Source organism: Marmota flaviventris, chromosome 11 (genome assembly GCF_047511675.1).
Source record: "Marmota flaviventris isolate mMarFla1 chromosome 11, mMarFla1.hap1, whole genome shotgun sequence".
Lineage (NCBI taxonomy): Eukaryota > Metazoa > Chordata > Mammalia > Rodentia > Sciuridae > Marmota > Marmota flaviventris.
Window position 1 is genome coordinate 4,530,726 of NC_092508.1, and position 20,970 is coordinate 4,551,695.

At 55.6% G+C, this 20,970-nt stretch overlaps 1 protein-coding gene across 7 annotated transcripts in view; it reads right to left on the bottom strand.

Annotated features, from left to right (window-relative positions):
• Positions 1 to 20,970, bottom strand: part of Agap1 (ArfGAP with GTPase domain, ankyrin repeat and PH domain 1) — a 483,685-nt gene that overhangs the window by 288,163 nt on the left and 174,552 nt on the right. For all 7 annotated transcript variants that reach the window (XM_027956197.2, XM_027956196.2, XM_027956198.2 and 4 more), the window contains 3 exons: positions 9,152 to 9,237; positions 5,440 to 5,581; positions 230 to 364 (listed from right to left, as the gene is read on the bottom strand). In XM_027956197.2, the coding sequence (XP_027811998.1) occupies positions 230 to 364; positions 5,440 to 5,581; positions 9,152 to 9,237 (363 nt within the window). The remainder of the gene's footprint in view (positions 1 to 229; positions 365 to 5,439; positions 5,582 to 9,151; positions 9,238 to 20,970) is intronic.

A 20,970-nucleotide genomic window follows, 5' to 3' on the forward strand; every position in this document is an offset into this window, starting at 1 on the left:
CCAGCCAGCAGAGGTTCGCCCAGCCAGGAGGGCGAGAACGCGACACAGAACCCACCCCGGGGCCGTCTTCAGGCAGGCCACTTCCTCTCGCTCCTGAGCACACCACTGACAGCGGAACAGAAGGGGAGTCACCTCTGTCCCCTTGCTGGGCCTGTCACCACTCATGGGCAGAGCCTGTTCTGGAGTGGCACCTGGGTCGCAGAGCTACCAGAGTCTCGGTGGCACTTACCGTCCTGAAAGACCCGCTCCACGTTGAGCCCGTAGGTGGCACACGTCTCGTAGTATGTGCACCTCTTGAGGTCGTTGGAGAGCTTCCGCGCTCTGGCGTCATCGATGACCCGCGGGTTCGTGGAACTTATGGCATCTGGAACAGAAGACCAGAGAGTGACAGCACAGTGACAATGTACACGGACGGCTGGCGGGTCTGTGACTTCAGGTGCCCGCATGGCTCAAAGCACACTGACCAAGAACCTGCGTCTTGAAGACAGTTTACCCCAAAATATCAGCTCGAACCCCAGCGCGCCCGTCGCCCTGGCTAGGAGCTCGTGCTACAGGAGAGCTGCTACGCGGGAACAGAACCGCGGTCCAGAAGGGCAGGAGGTAGGCGCAAGAGGGATGAACAGCTCCAGAGGAACACACTGAGAACCCAGAGGCCACGCCACCTTCCATGTGACAGCGTCCACGAACAATGCTCCTGCTCCGGGGGTGGCCCTTCGACCACTCTCCCGCTGGGTCAGTGTTTACTGGCCCCTGCTAGGTGCCTGGACCTGCTCTACCATGGAGACTCTGTGTGTTCCCGCAGCGACATTCTAGACGGCCAGAAGCAGGGACGACTAGGGGTGTAATGGCCGCCGTGGGGGCCACCTGAGGCAGTTCAGGAGCCCCTGGGGTTGGTTGGTTTGTTTAATTCTTTTTAGTTGTTGAGGAACCTTTGTTTTATTTATCTGTGGTGCTGAAAATCGAACCCATGCCTCACACAAGCTAGGCAAGTGCTCTGCCACCGAGCCACAGCCCAGCCCGACCCTGTGATTCTAATGAAGCCACTAGGAAGGCACACCTGGCGGAGGCGGGTGGCCCGACACCCGTGGAGGGAGAGCACCCACACGCCCAGGAAGGTGCGGCGGGGTGGGGGCGGAGGGGGGGCAGCAGGGCCTGCGGGCTGCCTTGAGGTCTGGCTCTCAGGCTCGGAAGTGGGGAGCAATGTAAGGTGGTGTGAGCCACTCAGGGTCACAGAGAGTTGGAGGGTACCTGTGGCATCAGCTCCTGCGGGATGTGGGGTGGGGGCTGAGCAGCAAACAGAGCTGTCGTCTCCTGCCCCCCCCCCCAAGAAACACCTGCTTTCTTCAGCCCTGCCATCAAGCCTGGCACCCAGCAGGGTCCGCATGCTCGGGGCCACTGAGTGCGCATAGGAGGTGACTGCTCTGTGTCAGAGCCGGTTAGGTAACCCGCACTTTTTCAGGGGGTTGCATGCTCTGATGCTAAGGAAAGCAACTGAGCACTCTCTAAGCGAAGCCACCAGGGGGTTGTCAACCAGCAAAGCAACCACACACAAGCCCTACAAAAGCTGGAGTCCTGTCTGCTTGGTGTGGAAAGTGCATGTGAAGTGTAAGAACAAGACATGGAGAGGAAGCAGGTCATCCATTTCCCCCCTTTCTCTCTCCTCTGTCCCTATTTTACTCTTTAGTCCTGTGGAATAAGTTTGACCTGAGCCTGGTAGGTAAACACCAGAGCATGAGTCAGGACGCGGCTCAACAGAGCCGCTCCATGACATTCCCCAGGTGTTGGGCGTGGAGTAACAGGACACCTCCGCCTATCTTCTTGTCTTATAGATTAGAAAATCTGACTTGCATTGCACCACGTGTAAGGAAAATGGGGGGAAGGTTAGAAACTGCAACTGGAGGTGAGGTCCCAGAGCACCCATCCAGGATCCCATGCTGGGACCCAGCATTCCACATCCCCTAGTCCTGGGTGAAGGACCGGCTCCACCTCCCTGTCACCTGCCCGTACAGGTGCACCAAGCCCACCTGGGACCTCTCGACCACACTGCATGGCTCGGTCTCATCCTAGGCTCGTTTCTCATTCCACTTTAACCCTGCAGCTTTGCGCAGACCTGGCTTCCTCCTCCTGTCTATCTAATCAGCAAGTCTTTAAAACACGTTCTGGTTAGCAAGCACCAGGCAGCCCTGGCTCAGCCACGGCCCTGTGCACACACAGTTCCTCACCTCCCATGCCCAGTGCCCGTCCCCCTGGACCTCCCAGACCTTGCAGCCTGGGCCAATGAGCAGAGTTCTTCCTGGGTTCCTTCCCCGCCCCAAATCCCCACCTCTGAAGCCACCTACCCCAACCTGCAGGGCAGAAGCTTCAGGCCCTCGCGCACCACCTTTCCTGTTTGGTCTCTTGCACAGCACTGCGAATGCACAGGCTTCAGAGACTGGGGTGCACAGCGGCCTTGGGAGCCCACGCTCGCCCCAGCCTTCTTCACCCAGGCCCCAGGTGCTGGCCATTGGTGAGGTGGGTGAAGAAGCAGAGGGCCTTAGGTGAGCCACGGCCCTAACTTTTCGGTACATCTGGGGTGTGGCTGGGCTAAGGAGAACAGAGCTAAAGTGAGACAGGAGCCTCTTGAGTGCCCAAGCTCCCCTCCAGAGGGTCACCCTGGACAAGGCTCCTCAGCTCGGTGCCCACCTGTGGCTTCAAGCCCAGGACTTCTGCTCCATGAGAGCTGCTTCAGTCTCTGGTGGCTGTCCTCAGCCACCTCCACGGACCCAGATGACCTGGGGGAGGCACAGATGATCCCTTCTCAGCTAGGGAAGGCAGCTCAAAGGAACAGACTTATCCCCAGGTACAGGGGCAGAGAGGGATGAGCTTCTGCCAGCCCAAACAGGGCCTCACTAAGCCGCCGTACGTTGAAATACAAGGAACAGCAGCAGCCACTATCAGACACTCATCATGTGTCCACTGGCACACCGAGTGCCCTCCATGAATTCCTGTCCACCCTGCCAGAGCCCCGACAAGCTGTGTTTCAGGCCACCGGGTCACGGCAGATCATGTCGAAGGGTGTGTGTCCCCAAAACCTGCGTCTCACTTCACTCTATTTCACTCCACCTGCAGAAACACTGGTTTGTGTGCAAAGGACACACGCACCGACTCCGAGCCTTCCAGCCCAGCCTGGGAACCTAAGTGCCTCAAGCCTGCAGCCAGGAGGCAGCTGAGTCCTAAACACAAGCCTCCCCAAACTGAGTGGCCTCCAGTTGACTGCTCAGACACACCGTGGCGAGCCTCGGGAGCAGCTCATCTCCTCCCCTTCAAGGTAGCTTTAAGCAGAGCCTCCTTGAGATGAGCACCACTTCACACAGGTCAGGCACCTCGGATATGCCAGCACTGCATGTTGTCATCCCTCGGCGGCCACCGGGGGTAGGTTCCAGGACCTCCCAGGACACCAACACTCACCGGTGCCCTGGGCCTTCACTGACACAGCGCAGCACCTGTGCAGAGCCCAGGCACCCTCCTGCGTGCCTCTGGTTGTCTCTGGAGAACTCACGGTGCCCAAAGCAGGGTGAGTGCCACAGAAACAGCTGCTACACTGAGGTGTTTAGGGCACAGTGACAAGGTAAGTCTGTATGTGTCCAGGACAGATGAAATTTCAAAAACATAATTTCAATCCACAGTTGGTTGAATTGTGGATTTGGAACCCAGAGAGTGATGGGCAACTGCTAAGAACCCAGAGCTGTGGAAGGCACAGGGGGAGAGGCCGAGACAGCAGAGGGAGACCACTGGGACACAGGAAGGGGCCAAGTGGGAGGGGGCCTGGGGACAGGGAAGGTGCTGGGCAGTAAGTGTGACCCAACTATGCTAGATGCATGTACAGATATGCCACAGCGACGCCCACTATGTCGTCATCAACACGCACCAATAAAAACAGAACCCAGGGCTTCTTCCAGGCGTGTCCTTGTCTCCCAGGGACCACTAGAGGGTGCTGCAGGCATGAAGAAGCTCTTCCATCTGGTTTTAGGCCCAAACGGCCTCTTGCTCTGAAGGTTTCACTAATGAGCCCTCTGGCCATTACAAGTGCCAACTCTAACCTTTCTCACCTGCACCCTGAGAAGTGCCCTGGGATTAGGGCACGCCACTCCAGCTACTCACATGCCCTTCACCGTGACCTGGCGAGAAGACGTGGGTCGGGGCACTGCTGAGCTCGCTCTCACACCTCACCCAGGGAAGCACACAGCATGTTCCTGAACGGTCACACTGGTGCTGCCCAACTGGAGCCCGACATGGGTGCGTGAAGGCACATGTACCCGCTGGTTCCAAAGGCAGTGCCAACAGCAGCCCACACACCACAAAGGAAGTGGATTCGAGTCACTTGATGTGAGCACTTTTAAAATCCCCTGTGTGTCTGACAAAGCCGTTCAGAGTGAGCTTCATCTGATGGGTAAAAAGAAGCCACGGGCCGCCACACTTGGACCCCAGGGCAACACAGCATCTGTGATCAGGAGCAAGGGCGCCGTGTGTGAGTCCACGCAACGGTCCCTTCTCCAAGAGACTAAGGAAATAAGCAGCAGGCCCCCAGTGGCCCCACCCTGCAGGACCACAAGGTGTCAAAGACAAGACGCAGACCATGGGACACTGGTAGCCAGGTATCAGAAGTCAAGTATCACTTTATAGGTGCGCTGAGAGCCAAAACAGGCTTGTTTTTATAAGGTAGGGTCTGCTTAGAAATTAATTTATACAACAAAGAATTAAAATATAATATAGATGGATGTTTTCTAAAGAACTCCGGATGTGTGTACGTGATGAGTGTGTTGCCAATCTATGTTGTGTGTAGTATAGATCCATGTTCTGAGTAGTATGTCAGTTCTCTGCATGTGACGTGTGCTTCTCTGGGTTACAGGTATATCTGCTATGTCTAGCGTGTGTTGTACGTATATCTGTGCTGCGTGAACTTCGTATGCTTTGTGTGTGTGTTGTAGGCCCATGCGGGGCACACGCCCTGGGTCCCCACCTGTGTTGTATGTGCTGTTTATGTACCTAGGCTGTGTGTCGACTGTGTGGCTGTATTGTGTATTTTGGGTATATCTGTGTTGCACGCTGTGTCTATATCTATGTAGTCTGTGTACACTGTATGTCGTGTGTGTGCATAGGCGTGTTGCGTGTGTATCTATACTGTGGGTATGCTGTGTATCTGTGTTGTACATGTATATGTGCCGTGTGTACATCTGGGATGTGTGTTGTCTGTGTGTTGTTCATCTGTGCTGCGTGTGTCACTTGGAGCCTGCTGACGAGCGTCTCCACAGAATCACATCAGGAGTGACAGGTGCACATCAGGGGACCTGCGTGCACTCAGCCCCAGCGCCCTCTCCGCCTCGGCCCACTTTCAGAGCCCTGCACACCACATGGCAGGTGTAAGCTAGGGAACCTCGACTAGCCGTGCGGGGCACTCACCCTGGGTCCCCACCAGCACGAGCGGCACCTCGCTGGTGTTGCGGTAGTTGGCCATCCGGCTGTAGTAGTGGTACACGGTCTGGAAACTGATCTCGTCCTCCAGGCTGAAGACAAATATGACAGCGTCCACCCACATAGCGAACTGCGGAGAGAGCGGGCGAGAGCAGGAGCTGGGGTCTCGTGGGGGGAGAGGGCACGCAGCGCTGGGCCGTCCAGAGCCCAGAGGCAGGCCAGGAACCGCAGGACGCCCGGATGCCTGTGGTGACTTCATCATTAGGCACCTCTTCGTCCTCCTAAGAGCAGAGCCTCCCTGCTTCCCCAGGAGTGGGACCCTGGTCCTCTTCCCACCAGACCCCACGTGGGACACAACTGCACCACTGCCCCGTGGATTCCGAGGCCTGGATGCCCACCCTCTGCCCGGCCCAGCAAGTGCAGCCCTGCACTTAGATGACTAGACCACCTGCCTGGCCTCCTAGGCTGGAGATGGGCACCGAGGGTGGCCCCGGGCTGTGTCCTGCACTGACTCTCCTCTTCAGTCCCTCCAGGGCACCTGGATAGGCTGCCACTCTGAGAGGGAGCGCCTCTTCCAGCCCACAGCATGCCCAGGAATCCCCCAGCGCCCCACTGCCCACCACCAGCCACCCATCTATCAGGAAGGGCCTTCATGCGGTGAAGGTCTGCTGCTACCAACTCGGCCAGCACCCTGTAAGTTAATCATTACACATCTGTGAGAAGCCCTCGGCTAGCAAACGCCAGGGGAGGGACTCACCGCTGCCCTTTTATCCTCGTTTTTCCTGCATTCAGCTGGCCCGACACACGTGCTCTTTCTGGGAGACAACACACTGCCAGCCCCCCACCACCTTCTATTGGTACCAACCCCCTCGGGAGGCTGTGTGCCTGGGGGTGCCCCACAGCTACCCCCTCGCACCACTAATGGCACAGCGGCTTCCAGATCCCACCTGTCTGGCACCAAAGTCCCTCCTCTTTCCGAGGGAAAATGAAACAAACCTCCAACATCCTGTTCGTCCTCCCTGAAAGAAACAACAGTCCCTCAGGAAGGTTCCATGGCTTCTAACACAGGTGGGCAAATTTTCTGTAGGTTAAACTCCGACTCCACTTAAACTGAAAAACTACTCAGTTACATGTGAAATGTTCACATGATAAACCTTTTAGAAACCCAAGGATCTAACGAAACATATAAAATTAAATAGGAACGTGGAGCAGAGCATTGTGGGCAGGCATGAGAGGAAGGGCGGATTCCCCTTCTCTCACCTGGAGTGGCGGTCTCCCCTGGGCACCAGCACTGGAGGAGGGCTCGCTGCCCTGAACGGGAGGCTGAGACCCGCTGAATCACAAGGTCCCTGCTCTCCAGGGGGATCACTCTGGCTGCCCCGGTACTCAGCAAATACCCATCCACTCCAACAGCTTCCCCATTAGAAATTGCCACTTTAAAAGAAAAAGGTACCCGTTTACTGGCCGAGTTTCTGCACTACATACGATTACAGAAGCCACAAGAAGCCCTACAACTTCCTTCAAGAGGCCATTATTGTCAGACAGACAACAGGAAGTGACCCAGAACAACGAAGAAATCCGGAATCCGGTCCTATCTTGATACTCCCCTAAAGGAGATCTTTACTTATTCCTGGAGAAAGCGTCTTGTTCTCAGGGAAACTTCAACCCTTTCCCAGTCGGAGGCCAAGGAGACCTCCCGGGGGTCCTAGCCCTACTCCAGCGTGGTGGGGCTGCAGGAAGCCTCAACCCCACATCCTGGCCCCCAGCCTTGGGGCGAGATCTCAAGAGTGCTGCGCCCCCAGCTGGCCTCAGTGATTCCAGGATACCACCGTGAGGAGCGCAGGCACCCCAGGTGACAAGGTGACAGTGAGCCTGCAGAGGCACAAGAGGAAATAGAGAAGGCAACGGCTTGTGCCATCGTCTCCACTGCTTCCCTTAAAGCAATTCCTCATCTGACTGCGGTGACTAAGAAGGAGACTACTGTTACAACAAATGGCGCCGCATATTCCAGGCATTCTAAACTACATAGAAGATGCGTTTTCCAAGGAGGTTAGAGCAAAGACCTCTCGGGAAAAATTCCACTTGAGACAAAATGCTGGGATTTCTCGGGCTTGCAAGGGGTCGGGGGATATGAAAGCAATAGGCGTGGGCTTCAGAATAAAAGCACAGGGAAAAAAGGCTTTTATTTTTATTTTGGACTTTGGTGTGGGGATTGAACCCAGGACCTTGGGAGTGCCAAGCACACACTCCACCCTGAGCTACACCCCCAGCCCCTCAGGAGCTTCTTAGGGAAAAGGCATCCCTAGTAATGGGTGCTGTGGCTCACTCCACCCCGGGACCTGGCTAGTGCACCCTCCCAGTGTGGCCTGACCTGGGGGCACTTGGTGCAGCCGGGGAGCTTCCGAGTCTGGCTCTGCTGACTTCTCTGGAGAGCTCGGCACACCCTGAGGCCACTAAGCCAGCGCTTCTGCAGCATTCCTGTACTTTCTTCAGGGTTTCACACACTGCTAAGGTTGGTTCTCTAAGAACATTCACGTTCTGGGAAAAGCAGGACATGAAACCAGGAGACTTCCACGCTCCACCTGCCATTTTCTCCCACATACCAGCTGCTGGAGGCAGCCTGCATCAAGGACAAAGTCCGGTCCTGCCTGCTAAGCTGACCTCCCAAACCTTCAGGATGGCTCTGGCCGCAGCCACACGGGCCAGCCGCTGATGATCCCTAAACAGGCACTCAACCTGGCTGCAACCAGCCTCCTGCACCTTCAACACGTGTTCAAGATGTTCCCTTACTGTCACGGAGCACTCACTCATGCTAAGGTGGCAAACTTTTCATTTTTAACCTCTGTGGTCAGACTGTGCCTTATTATTGCAGTTTCATAGTTTAATTGGCAGCACTCTCTTTCAACGTGGATGCACCCCACAATCACTGGTGTCCAGGGCTGATGGGACAGGGTAACCGTGACATTTCCTCAGCATCCTCACAGTGTTCCCTGCGTGAGGTCCTAGACCTTCAACAACCCCCACGTCCAACATCTCTCACTTTAACCATCCTTGTAACTCTATGTTCAGCTTCTCAAGGAGGTAAGTTCAAGATGTCCAAAGGGGGCATCCGTGGTCACTGGCTGTTACTAGCTCTTGCCTCCTTTCCAGCATTTACTGGCAAAATTACGAGGTGGGCAGAACAACACGTGGACAAGGAAACCCAAGAAAGAAGCTCTCCATGCTCTTGCCACTTTGCTCCCAGGATTCCCATCTTTCTAAGGGATTAAAAAAAAAAAAAAACACACACAATATGCTGCAGACCAGTTTTTAGGGGAGACTTGTGTGGGCCAAGAGCTGGAGACACCAACTCCCGAGGTTTACCAGCAGCAGAAAGAAGACTGGCTCCAAGTCTACCCAAATGACTTCCTACACGACCTCAGTGCCTGGAGATCAAACCAGTTAACAGGAAAAAAAGAAATAAATAAACCACAGGAACTTCCGGCTGCTATTTCAACCGAACTGACAAATCAGTACAGATTTTGCTTTTCCTTCCTTCCTAAAAATACAGAATGTGAAAAAAATGGCCCCACAGACTGACTTCTGTGGGTTTCGATGTCTCTCTTTTGGAACGGCATGACCCATTTCTAGAACAGCCTGTCGAATCAGAACCGTAGAAAGCAGAAGGCAGAACTGGTTTCAGAGCGCGTGCAGTACTCACCTGCGCCTCTGGGGGGCCCCCTTCATCTCTAATCAGCAGCAGATAGCTTTGTCCATCAACGACAATCTCTTTCTTGAACCTGCCACCTGCCACACACAGAACACCACGTTATAGAGGAAAACAGGGCGGGAGGAGGGCAGACAGACGTGGGCTTCGCTTGTGGAAAAATACACCCTCGGCAGCGGCCTGGGGGCAACTAGCTCTGAGTATCTAGGACTGGATTTCGGAGGTCTCCCACAACCACTGAATTTTAGAACCGAACTCAGATTTTAAAATGTGTCTTTAAGAACCCAAGCACTGTTTGAAGGCACTGTGCCAGGCCAGGCACGCTGGCTGAGAAGCGTGGGATTTTTTTGTAGTCTTTATATGTAAATTCAGAAATTCTCTCTCACTGGGAAACAGAGAACACCAAAATTGTCATTCTCTTGTTGGGTTCACAAGACAGACAAATTTTTCATGCTTGACAGCTGCCTCGTCCACAAAGTACCGCTAAGTTCAGGGCTGAGAACTTGCATTCTCCTCAAGGGAAACCCAGTTTTTGAGAGGAAACACAGAACATCATGAGTGGGGTCTCCGCGGTCAGAGTCACATCGAGGGAAGGACGCTGGACTAGCACACACGGGTTAGACAGAACTACCGATGGGGCCTCCGTGCGGCCGGGACAGTGGTGCAGCGGGCTGACAAGAGGCGTTAGAGACCACGCTGGGTTAGCGAGACCACCAGGGACCCTGCCGGGGCAGGGGGGACGGGAGGGAGCAGGTTGCCAGGGCTGCCCTGCACACCCAGGCGGCCTGGACCACAGGCCTCCACAGAATAAAGCAGGCCACTCCTGGCTTCCTCCGCCACACCAAAGACAAATGGCTTTCGAGATTCCGGGCTGAGTCCACTGAGTCGCCCTCACGGGGACCCTCCATTCCTGTCTGAGAAAGCGGCACCTCCGTCCCGCCTCTCACTGTCAACTCCTCTAGGAAGACACCTTAAGAACGCCACGGGAGCCAGACAACCCAACTCTCCAGGCGACACTGCCAGGCCTCCCCACTGGCCCAGAGACTGTGTGCAGGCCTGTGCCTCCCTTCACCAGGGACCTTCCACCTAGAATCCCAGGTCTGGGCCTCTTCACTGCCCACCAGGCGGAACACAGAGTTCCTGCCCCAACCCCCACAAGTGTCCAGGGCCCTCCAGAGGGAGGCTGCCACCTGAGGCCGGGGCTCACTGACCTTCTTACCCAGGCTTGCCAGGTCCCTGTACCTGCCCACACACGAGGTCACTCTCCCCACACCTGTCCAGCCCTCCAGGGAACCCTGCTTGCTTTGCTGAGTTTGCTCAGAGTGAAACACAAGAAAAACCTCCAGCACTGCAGCCAAGGCTCACGCTACTGCAGAGAGAAGTGGGGTTCAAGAGGGCCAGGCAGACGCCCACTAGGTGAGGGCCGCAGCAGGGACAGCTAGGAAAGACACTGCACCCAGACAAGTCCTCCATCGACCCGCCCCAGATGCAAGAACACCTGGGTTCTTCACGGGTTAAGAGGAGGACAACACCCTTCCACAGTAGGGCTGTGTCCCATCGGACACACCAGACACCCCCTAGGTGTGACGGCCGTCTGAGGTCAAGCACACACACTCCAACACTCTGTCCGCACCCTGGGGCTGCCCCCCACCAGCTGAGTGGCCTGGCCTTTCTCATCCCCCCCTCTTCACCTTGCTCTACCTGGGTGGACAAGGAAACCTGATGGGCAGGGAGTGACAAAGCCCTCTCAAGTGCCCAGACCACGGGGAGCAGCCCTGGCAAGGCAGTGTCACTCACCATCCCCGCCAAGGTCACCATGTCCTCTCATAAAAGACAAACCCAACACAGTGACCCTGGTTTCCAGACTTCCAGCAGAGGCCAAGAAGGCAAAAATGATCTCCCCATTTTTAATTTGCTAAACAAGAGAGGCTGGGCACCTGCTACTTCCTGGTGAGACGGGCCGAATTCAACCTTTCAAGAAAAATGACATTTGAAAAGCCAATCTGTCTCTGTCTCCTTGGGAAAACCTCCTCCTTCACACCAAGACTCTGGAGACCTAGTTAGTCACACTGGCCGGGGTCAGGGGAGGCGAACGGGGTCAGTGCAAGAGTTTACACACCTTCCCCACAACTCTGAGTTCTAACTGTGGGGACAGCCATGGTGAGCCTGTCTGGGGCCATCTAGCAGGTCGGATCTATCAAACCGTGGATCCCACATGGATTTCCAAAGTCCTCTGATCACAGGAAGATGTCTGTGCTTGAAGCTACTTAAGCGATTTCAAGGTAAAACCTTAGAACTCGTCTGGGGCTGCTGGGTCCCCCAGGGGACACTCTGCCTACAGCCTTCCCACAGCACACTTCCTGGAAGTTGAGAAGCTGAGCAAAGCCAGGGATCCTGGTGGCCAGGGCTGAGCTTCCAAGGCCTCAGGATGGCCTGTCCTCGGTGCTCCAGAAATGCCCTAAGAGCTGGGCAACCGTGCCAGGCCCTCCAAGTGCTGCAGCCGTTCAGACCAATGCTGATCACTCCAACCCACGGGCAGCATGACATCCTGCCATGCCACCATCACCCTCCAAGCTCGGGTTGAAGTCTTGGACTCCCTGACCTCGATATGACATTAGGAGGTCACACTGGCATAAGGTGGTCTAACACAACACGGGGAATGTGGGGACACACACGATGGATGCCACAGGAAGACAAAAGCAGAGATTTCCAAGCCAAGAGACACCCGGTCTATCGGGAAACCATCAGAAGCTGGAGAGAGGTGGGGACAGGTTCTCCCTCACAGCCTCGGGGAACCAACCCTGCCGGGACCCCGGCTTGGACTCTGGCTGCAGAACTGAGCCAGCACACCTCTGTTGTCAAGCCGTCGGCGTGCGGCACCTGCCTGCTGCAGACCGTGCAGACTAACGTGATCTTGCTACCAAGTGCCCTCCTCTACGCACTGGCCTGTGCATGGACACACGCGGTGTCTTCCCCAGCTGCGTAGGCCGTGGCTCCAAATCAGCCAGGCAGCCTGACCTTGCACCTGAGCTTCAGCGCAGAGGGACCCTCCTGGTCGGCAGCACCACACTCCAGTGTTTGCAGAGACCTCATCTCAGTCCTGACTGGCTGCCCCAACCTCTGGTCAAGGTGGACACACCAGCCACCCAGATGCCCATGCCAGCTCTGCACACATCTTCACTCCTTTGGGGACGCCTACTGTCTACAAGCCACCAGGCTGTGCCCAGGGAACATGGGTGTCTGTCCCCCCATCCACAAGCACAAAGTCCCAAAGCAGAGACCAGAGGCCTCTGGACCAAAGGAGAGTGGACATGCAGGAGTGGGGAGAAGCCTGGCCAAAGGGGCGGTCAGAGAGGGGCCGTAGACTGGAGAGGGCTGAGTGGGGCAGGCCGCAGGGCTGGGTGAGGACGGCCTGGAGGACGAAGCCAGCAGGTACCTCATCCCTGACTTGCTCTGCATAAGCAATCCCAAGGGTGCCAGCACCGAGGCTCAGGAGTCATCCCGCCCCTGCCCGCCTGCCCTGCCCTGCCCTGCCCTGCCCTGAGGAGATGGACAGCTCTGGAGACCCACTGGACTGCCTGAGCCTCCGTGTCCTCTGTAACATGGGCTTTCCTTCACAGGCAGGCAACCGAGGAAACGCACTCAGAACCTGCGGAGGACCCAGCAGCGGCGGGTCAGCCAGGTCTCCCTGCAGAATCCGTCCCCTTCCCTGCTCAGCCCTCAACATCCGGCCTCCAGACCTCTGCAAACCTCCACTGTGGCCTCACATTCTCAGAACAGCCTGTGCTCCTCGGCTGGGTTTCTGCAAGCTTCCTCCTGCCGGCTGCCAGCCTCTGGGCCCTCTCAGACACTGCACATCCAGAGGGTCCCACCACAGCCCTGTCCTGAGCCCAGCCCGCCCCTCCTCACCCCAGGGCTCAGCCTCCCTGTGCAGCCCCAGCTGGCCCCACCCTCCCAGCTGCTCCCCAAACATCAGGACATGTGGGGCCCCCTGCTAGGTCCACCCTCCACCCGGCTTAGCCATCTTGCTTGCTCAGGCTGACCTCACTGACTAGGTGGCCTCCAAAGCAAAAGGAGGGGAATGGAGTCTGTCCCTGGGGACAATGACATTCCCTGCCATGGCAGCAGCCCCAAGGCCTTCAGCACACCTCAGCCACCTCCCTGGGGAGCAGGACCACTGGGCATCAGCGTCCAGCTATCACAGGATGCCAGGATGACGCTCCTCCCCACAGGCACATTGGCACTGTCCATGTCTTCAGGTGCCAGGTGAGCGGTACTCCTGGGTGCTGGGTGATCAGTACTCCTAGGTGCGGAGCCTCAGCCAGGAAAAGCTCCCAGGAGGTGCGGAGCTCCCTCCTGAACTCGGCCATTTCTCTGGCTTGGCAACCCCAGGTGAAGGGCTGCAGACCCAATTTCCACCACCTCCACAAGGAGGGGACTCTGCCCCCATCCGGAAGGCCTCTTCCTGCTCTGAAGTCACTTCTTCCGCCCCCCGAAACAGCATAATTCATCTTTCATTTCACCAAACGCTCAGGCACCCAGACTGGGGAACTGAGAACATGACGCAGGGGCGCTCCCGACACAAGCAGGCTCCGCTAGAGTCCATGCTGGCTCCTGGAGAGGCAGACCACAGGGAGCAGGTGCAGGGGGTCAGGTGACAAGTCAGGCTTTGACATCTGTCTTCTCCAGCTCCCCTGAAGGAAAATCCTTGGAGTGAGAGTATCGTTGGTGGCAGAATGGTCCCAGCAGGTCCTGTTGCCCTTGGTGTGGCCGAGCATCCCTTATCCAAGATGCTGGGGACCACAGTTGCTTCAGCGCCTTTTCAGATTTAGAACGTTTGCAGAGACTTCACCAGCTGATCATCCCTAATCCGAAAATCTGAAATGATCCCAAATCTGAAGCTATTTGAGCATCACATTAGTTCTCCAAATGTTTTGGATTTTGGAGCATTTTGGATTCCAGATTTTTGAATCACAAGTGTTCAATCTGTATTTTAAATTCAAACCTGCCTTCTCATCCCAGTCATTAGATATTTTCCCACCTGAATTTTAGGGAACATACCCAAACTCCATATCCAAGTTCACTTTTTAATGTAGATTTTTAAAATCTATTTGATATTCAATTTTCCAGAAGGTCCTACCAGTTATCACACCACCTTGCCACAGCCCATGCTATAGACTTGTTGCACGAGTGACAGTCAATCTTCTCTGCCTGCCCATTATTATTACGTAACATTACGTTTCATCAGGGACAATTTATTTTCAAAAGTGGCTTCAGTCTCCCCAAACCTGGCCTCCATGATGGATACCACTGACAAAGGCCTGGCTCAGACACCTGGGAGCAGGTGCTGGCGATCAGGTGACAATCGGAGGTAGGCCAACCCTGGAGCTGGCCTTCCGGGCTGGGCAACAGGCATGACTTGCCCTCTCCAAGGTGAGGCCAGGACTCTGCAACTTTGGTAACAGCACCACAGGATGGGGAGACAGAGCGCCCCCTCCTGCTCCTTCCCGAGCCAAGGGAGGCACGGCATGCCACGCACTCAGCACACAGGCAGGTCTGTGCGCCATTGCCGAGGGGACCGTGTGAACCCAGTGCCACTCAACCCAGCAGCACCTCGCGCACTCCCTGCCCACCCCCACCCCCCACGCCATCACCAGAGGAGCAGCTCCTTGTGGGAAAGCAACCTCGAGCGTGATTTATGGGGGTTCCACTTCACCCCAAAGGCAGGCTGACTTCCCAGGAAGGCTGCCCACCACGCCCCTGCAGTGTGCCCTGGGCCTGCAGCTGTAAGAGCCAGGCATCTCCCTACAGCCAGCGGGGCAGAGAGAGGGAGGTGGGCAGACGAGCCCTCCTAGGTGTGAGGTGGGCGTGCTCGGTGAAACAGAAGCACGGCAGGAAAGGAAGGGCGCCGCGGGGCTCTTCCACGTCTTCCACGTCTCTTCATGACGTTTTATGGGTGTCCCTTACCGTCCAACCTCAGCCCGTTCCAGGGTTACGATCCTGAGCCTCACACTGTGGGAACGAGTTCAAGATCCGGGAGGCTGGAGTAAGAACTCGGTTCCTTCTGGCACTTCAATCACACAGCCAAGAGCTACTGCGCTGAGGTCCCTTTTAAATGTCTCATCCGTGTTGTCAGTTCTGCTTTAAGAGGGGAAAATAAAGCAACTGCAATTTCCTATTAAAAAAAAAAAAAATCTCTGTTGGGAGTAAACACGCCGCAGATGTTTGACATTTCTGTTCTATCATTTTCACTAATTGGACTGAAAGCTATTAACGTATCATTAGCAGTTCTGCAAGCAGCAGAGTGACAGCCATGACAGCCAGCCTTCCAACACTCTGTGCAGGGTTTCTTTCTCCCCAGGACATCTCCATTATGCTCACAGCATCCTGTGACCCCAACACCTCCAGATCCACCAGGGAAAGTTCAGATGCTGATTGCGATCCCGGCAGCCGGCTGCAGAGAGAACCTCATTCCCAGAAGGCTTAGCGGCTCCTTACCCCACTTTCCTCCTATGACCTTGTGCAGTGCCAAGGCCTAGGGACCCACAGTGGCACAGTCCCATCTGGAAATGAGATTGTCCAGTGCCCTCAGCTGAGGCTGCAGGGGGTCTGCCTTCCCTCGTCCACTGACAGCCGCTGCAGCTGTGAAGCCATCACTGCGCTTAGGAAAACCTCGAGGAGGACGCCAGAGACACCCGCCTGCAACTTCCGTTCTTCACTATTGGTCTCCATCCTTAGATTCTCATGAACAAGCCAAGGCTGGAAACTATTCTTGAGAGTCAGCTGCATTTGAGAGCACACAGTTCCCCTTTTCCTTTGGAAAGAGGAGGGGAATTTGAGCATCTGACCCTGAGGTCACTGGGCAGCAGATGCTCTCTGGGGGCTGCAGATGGGCTTGCACTTTCTCAACTGCGACAAGGGGGACGCAGCCCAAGAGGCAGCTAGGGGTCCTCCAGCCATGGCTGACAGGGACGTCCACGAAGATGTTTTGTAATTTTACCTAAAACTTTCTCGCTTGTTATTTCGTGGTATTTTAGATAAAACAGGAAGAATATCTGCAAAGTGGACTGAGAACACACTGAAAAGGACTGTGAACTCTTGTTTCTCCCTGAGGGATCATAAAACAAATTTAATCAGGAATTTGCCTTTGTCTTCCCAGCACAGGGGTTGAGCCCAGGGCCACTCTAGCACTGAGCTGCATCCCCAGCCCCTTCCACCTTTTTGTTATTGTTTATATTTTACTTAGCAACAGGGTCTCCATGAGTTGCTTGGGACCTCACTTAGTTGCTGAGGTTGGCTCTGAACTCGTGATCCTCCTGCCTCAGCCTCCTGAGCCACTGGGATAAGAGGCATGCACCACCGTGTGCAGCCATTTTTTATCTTGAGACAGGGTTTTGCTAAGTCGTTGAGGCTCGCCTTGACCTCAATTCTCCTGCCTCAGCTTCCGGAGTCAGCGGGATTACAGGCATGCACCACCACACCCAGCTGCCAGATTAAAAAAAAAAAAAATCCATCTGGCTTTTTAAAGGGGGGGGGGAAGAATACTTAAAAATACTTAAGTCAGTAACTTATTTACATTGGGGCTTTGAAAAAGTTTTTCATTGTGACATTTAAAAGGAATTTTGGACCGCGTGTTATTTTTACACTGTGAAAAAAGGTTTACTGGTAAATTATCTTACAAACCTCAACTGAATCAGATTTTACTTGCTCTGGCAATTTTGTTTTTTTAAAACGTAACACTTGGAAATAAAAAGGTACTATTCCAAGGGTGCACCACAGGGGGTAAGGACCCGCGGGATGCCAGCTACGCGCCTCTGTGGCTGGGACACTCAGGCTCTGACTCCACTCAGTCCCCAGTGAGACAAAGGGAAGCAGGAAGGAGTCCTGGTCAGCGCGGCAGGTCAGAACTCCCCCAAACTGGACTGCCTTTCCTAACTATCCCTGATGAAACCGGAAGGGGACTAAACACCAGAAGAATGAGAGAAGGGGCCCAGCTGAATGTAACAGCCAGCGCAGGTGGGCACCAGCAAGGGGACTCTCGGGAGGCTGGGTGGGAGGGGCGTCTGGCTCCTGCCCCACCCCCACCCAGCAACACCCCAGATCACTTTACCCCAAAGAGGAGGGGAGGAGAGGAAGGGCGGCCATGGTCCTGCCCCCTCTGACTCCTGACTAAGGGACAGGACTCATAAGGCACCGAGGTGAGCAGGGGAATGAGCATTCATACCATGCCCCAGGACAGGCCCCGACAGGGCAGTTCAGAGGGGCAGGCAGAACACAATACACCTATGGGACGCCACCCTCCTCGGGGGCAATGACATCCCTCCCAGGTCCTGCGGTCCAGACAGCGGGGTCGAAGCCCAGGTGCTGCACTCCCCTGCAGCTGCGGGACACGTGGGGCAGGCGGCAAAGGGGAATGCGGGTGACTGACCAGCCCTTCTGGTCCAGGGCACTCAAGGGACGGCTCTCTTCAACCCCATTTCCCCCACCACAGGAGGCAGGACAGAGGATGCTCCCAACAGCCCAAGGTGCCTCAGAACAGAGAGGGAAGCCTTCCCAGGTGGACCACCACAGTCCGCCTGGGCCCAGCGGGAGCGAGCAGCTCTGACCTGCACAGCCGCCTGGTGAAGTCAGAGCAGCCTCAATGCGGCAGAGACTGTCTGGGAGACGCCGAGGGGGAGACACGCAGGAGGAACGCTCAGGGCAGGACTTCATGGAAAGGCCCCCCAGGGGACAAGGGGACAGGAGGGAGCAGAGCTGCTGGAGAGAAAACCAACTCAGGGGGAATCCTCGCCACCGCCCACACAGAGTGACGGCACCAAGAACCAGCACCAGCGCTCCTAAGGACAGAGGCCTGGCAACAGCACTGGGACGGAGGAGGGGACCCGTGAGAAGACGGGAGCTGAGAGATGTGGCGGGGCGGGGGGGGGGGGGGGGGGGTGTGGCTCCCGTAGGGGGTTCAGCCCAGAGGGCTGGGGAAAGCGTCCTCTCGGACGGACGACCCGCAGGGCCAGTGGGATCTCTGACGACAGGTCCCAGCAAGAGGGGGAGAAAAGTCTTCAAAGATGAAGGACAGGGGGTTTTCCTGAAATGCAGAAAGACCCGAATGTACAGATCCAAGGGGCCAGCAAAATCCCAGAAAGCTCCAATTCCAGAAAACTAGGGCAGGCCCCCAGCTTTAGAGATGTGCCTCCTGAGCCTGTGGGAAAACCCGGGGCGCACATGGCAGGAGCCCCACAAGAGGGGCTGCTGCAAGGGTTTTCACACAGGATTGTTTGGGACACTGTGTTACAGTAACAATCAACTAAGTGAGGCCAGGGGCAGATGGACAGGCTGTCAGCAATGCCCCGCCCCCCAAAAGGAAAGCTGGGAAGCTGCAGCTCCAAACTGCACCTTCCAAAACCTTGTCTTGATTTGGGCGCACCTGAAAGCCCTGTGGACGAGCATGTGGGCGGGAGGCAGCCTGCCTTGTCACGAGGGACAGGCCAGAAGCCTGGTATGACCTAAATCAGGTGGAGTTCTTAGCGTGGATCTGATGCTTACCTCCAGGTGGGAGGCTTCCATCTGAAATGTCTCTGTCTCTTCTCCCGATTGAACTTGGCATTTGGAAGTCCCACTCTTCCTAACAGTTCAACGCTTTCGGATTTTTTAATTGAAGAGTACTTTGAAGTTGCAAGTAGTTGATAGGTTTAAGAAAAACACAGAGCCGCTCGCTTGAGTAAGTAGCTCAAGATTCTCGACGGCAAGTAAACAAAGCGAACATTAACTGGGTGGAAAGGCAGATGTGAAACTGAAACGTGGAGACTCGGGTCCTATTTCATGTTCTTGAAAAGAGCTGTATCGTTGTCTTCAATAACAAGGAGTCCAAAATGTATCGACGGACCTGAAATTTTTATTGATGAAATACTCTTAGGTACTAGAAAGCTGCTTTAAGTGTCTTTTAAAAATGTGATTTGCTGCTCAAGAAGATGATGGAAAACTAATGTTCAGAGAGATGGCTTCTTGAATTTCCAAAACTTGGATTCAATTTCTTTACATTTCAGTTTCCAAGAGCTCTGGGTTAAAATACCAATTGGCAAATTCACACACAAAACCCATTAAGAGCTCTCTTCTCCACATTACACCTTGTAAAACACTTTGGCCAGGTGGTTAGCGTGGGATACGCAGACCAACCTCCACCATCCACACCCACATTTTGTCAGTTTTTCCCCCTAAAACACCCCATCCAAACGTGCTGACAGCACATCCTCCCAGCAAAACGAGCTCCTGACCCTGTTGCACAGTCGGACACTGAAGAGAAAGAAACACGTGGCATCGTCAGGGACCTTGTGGGGAGGGTGGCCAAGAAGGGCACACTAGGACTTCACTTTGAAACAGGCCATGGACACAGGAGAAACGGCCCGGAGGGAGGAGCCCATATGTGCACAACCAGGCGCCTCCTTGGGCAGCAGAGCCTGTCTGGCCCCCGGGAGGATAAGGCAAGGCCCCCCTAGTTCAGAGCCCCCAGGCCCACTCAGCTGCCCCTGCGCCACGCCTGGGACCTCCCTGCAGAGCGGCCACTGGAAGAGATCCTGGACTCCTAAAAGCTCCACGAAAGTCACTCTTCTCCCCCAAAACTCAATAGCCAACCTCGAGTCTCACACCCAGCTGTGGCCAGCTCATCCCAGATGGCACAGCAAGCTGACGTCCTGCTGAGCCTCGGGGCTTGTTTGCTGATCGGTAAAATGGGTGAGAGGATCAAACAAGTTTCCCTCGAAGGGCCAACTTCAGGCCACACCTGCAGCTGAACAGCTTTCCAGTTTCTGCAATCTCGGTCTCGGTAGGTGGACGCACAGGTAGTAACAGCCGCTGGCTTGTCCTGCCACGGTCAGGAGCGCACAGGGGCTGGCAGCTCCTGGTAACGTACCATTACCAGTGGCTCAAAAATCCAACTCATGGAGGCAGCTTCACAATGACGGCATCATTGTTTCCAAATGGAGCCACACACACACAATGTCCCGGGACATCCAATGAAAAGGAGAAGCAGGTCTAAAATGATGTTGCAGGGGATGAAAGATGTGCGTCTTGCTCTCAGATTCCCACAGACAAACCCGCCTCTCCCAGGACTGTGGTCGCCCGTGCCTTCTGGAGATCCAGGAGCTTCCTCGTCCCCCTCACGTCAAAGCAGCTCATGAGGTAAGCAAGTCCTGGACAAGTGCTTCTCCAATGGCTCCGGGAAAAGGGTTCCAGAAGTCTCAGGACTTATCCATGTGGGTGGCATGTTTCCAACTCAGAGCACAGCGTCCAGGCAAGTAGAGATCAGGGGAACGACCGTCGTCCTCAACCAACTGCACGCTTTGGTTCTCACTGCTCTTGGGCCAGAGGACTCTAGGCGACCCCTTTCCGACCGTCGCGTTACAGCCCGTGGCTGGCTTCTGCCCTCGGCCTGCGTCAGTCGCTGGAGTCCTGGCCTCTGAAGCACACTCTCGAGTCCCACAGTGCGCTAGGCACTGGGTCAGGGCTGGGAGTGCAAAGACAGCGGCAGGCTCTGTGCCCTGGACAAGCTTGGTGCCAAGGGAGGGGAGACAAGGAAAGAGACCACACTTGAGACCAGAAGACCAGTCAGGTGGGCTGGGAGGCCACAGGCGGCCAGGCCTGGCTGACTTTCAGTCATCAGTGAAGGAGCCTCGCAGTCAGATCTGACTTAGGATCAAACAAGCGACCTTCGGACCACCACTGCTGGGGCAGCTAATGCTCGGTGCCCGCAACAGCCCCAGAAAGGGCTCGCGGGTTCCACTGAGTGTGTCCACCATGCACGCCAGTCCTTCAGAGGAACA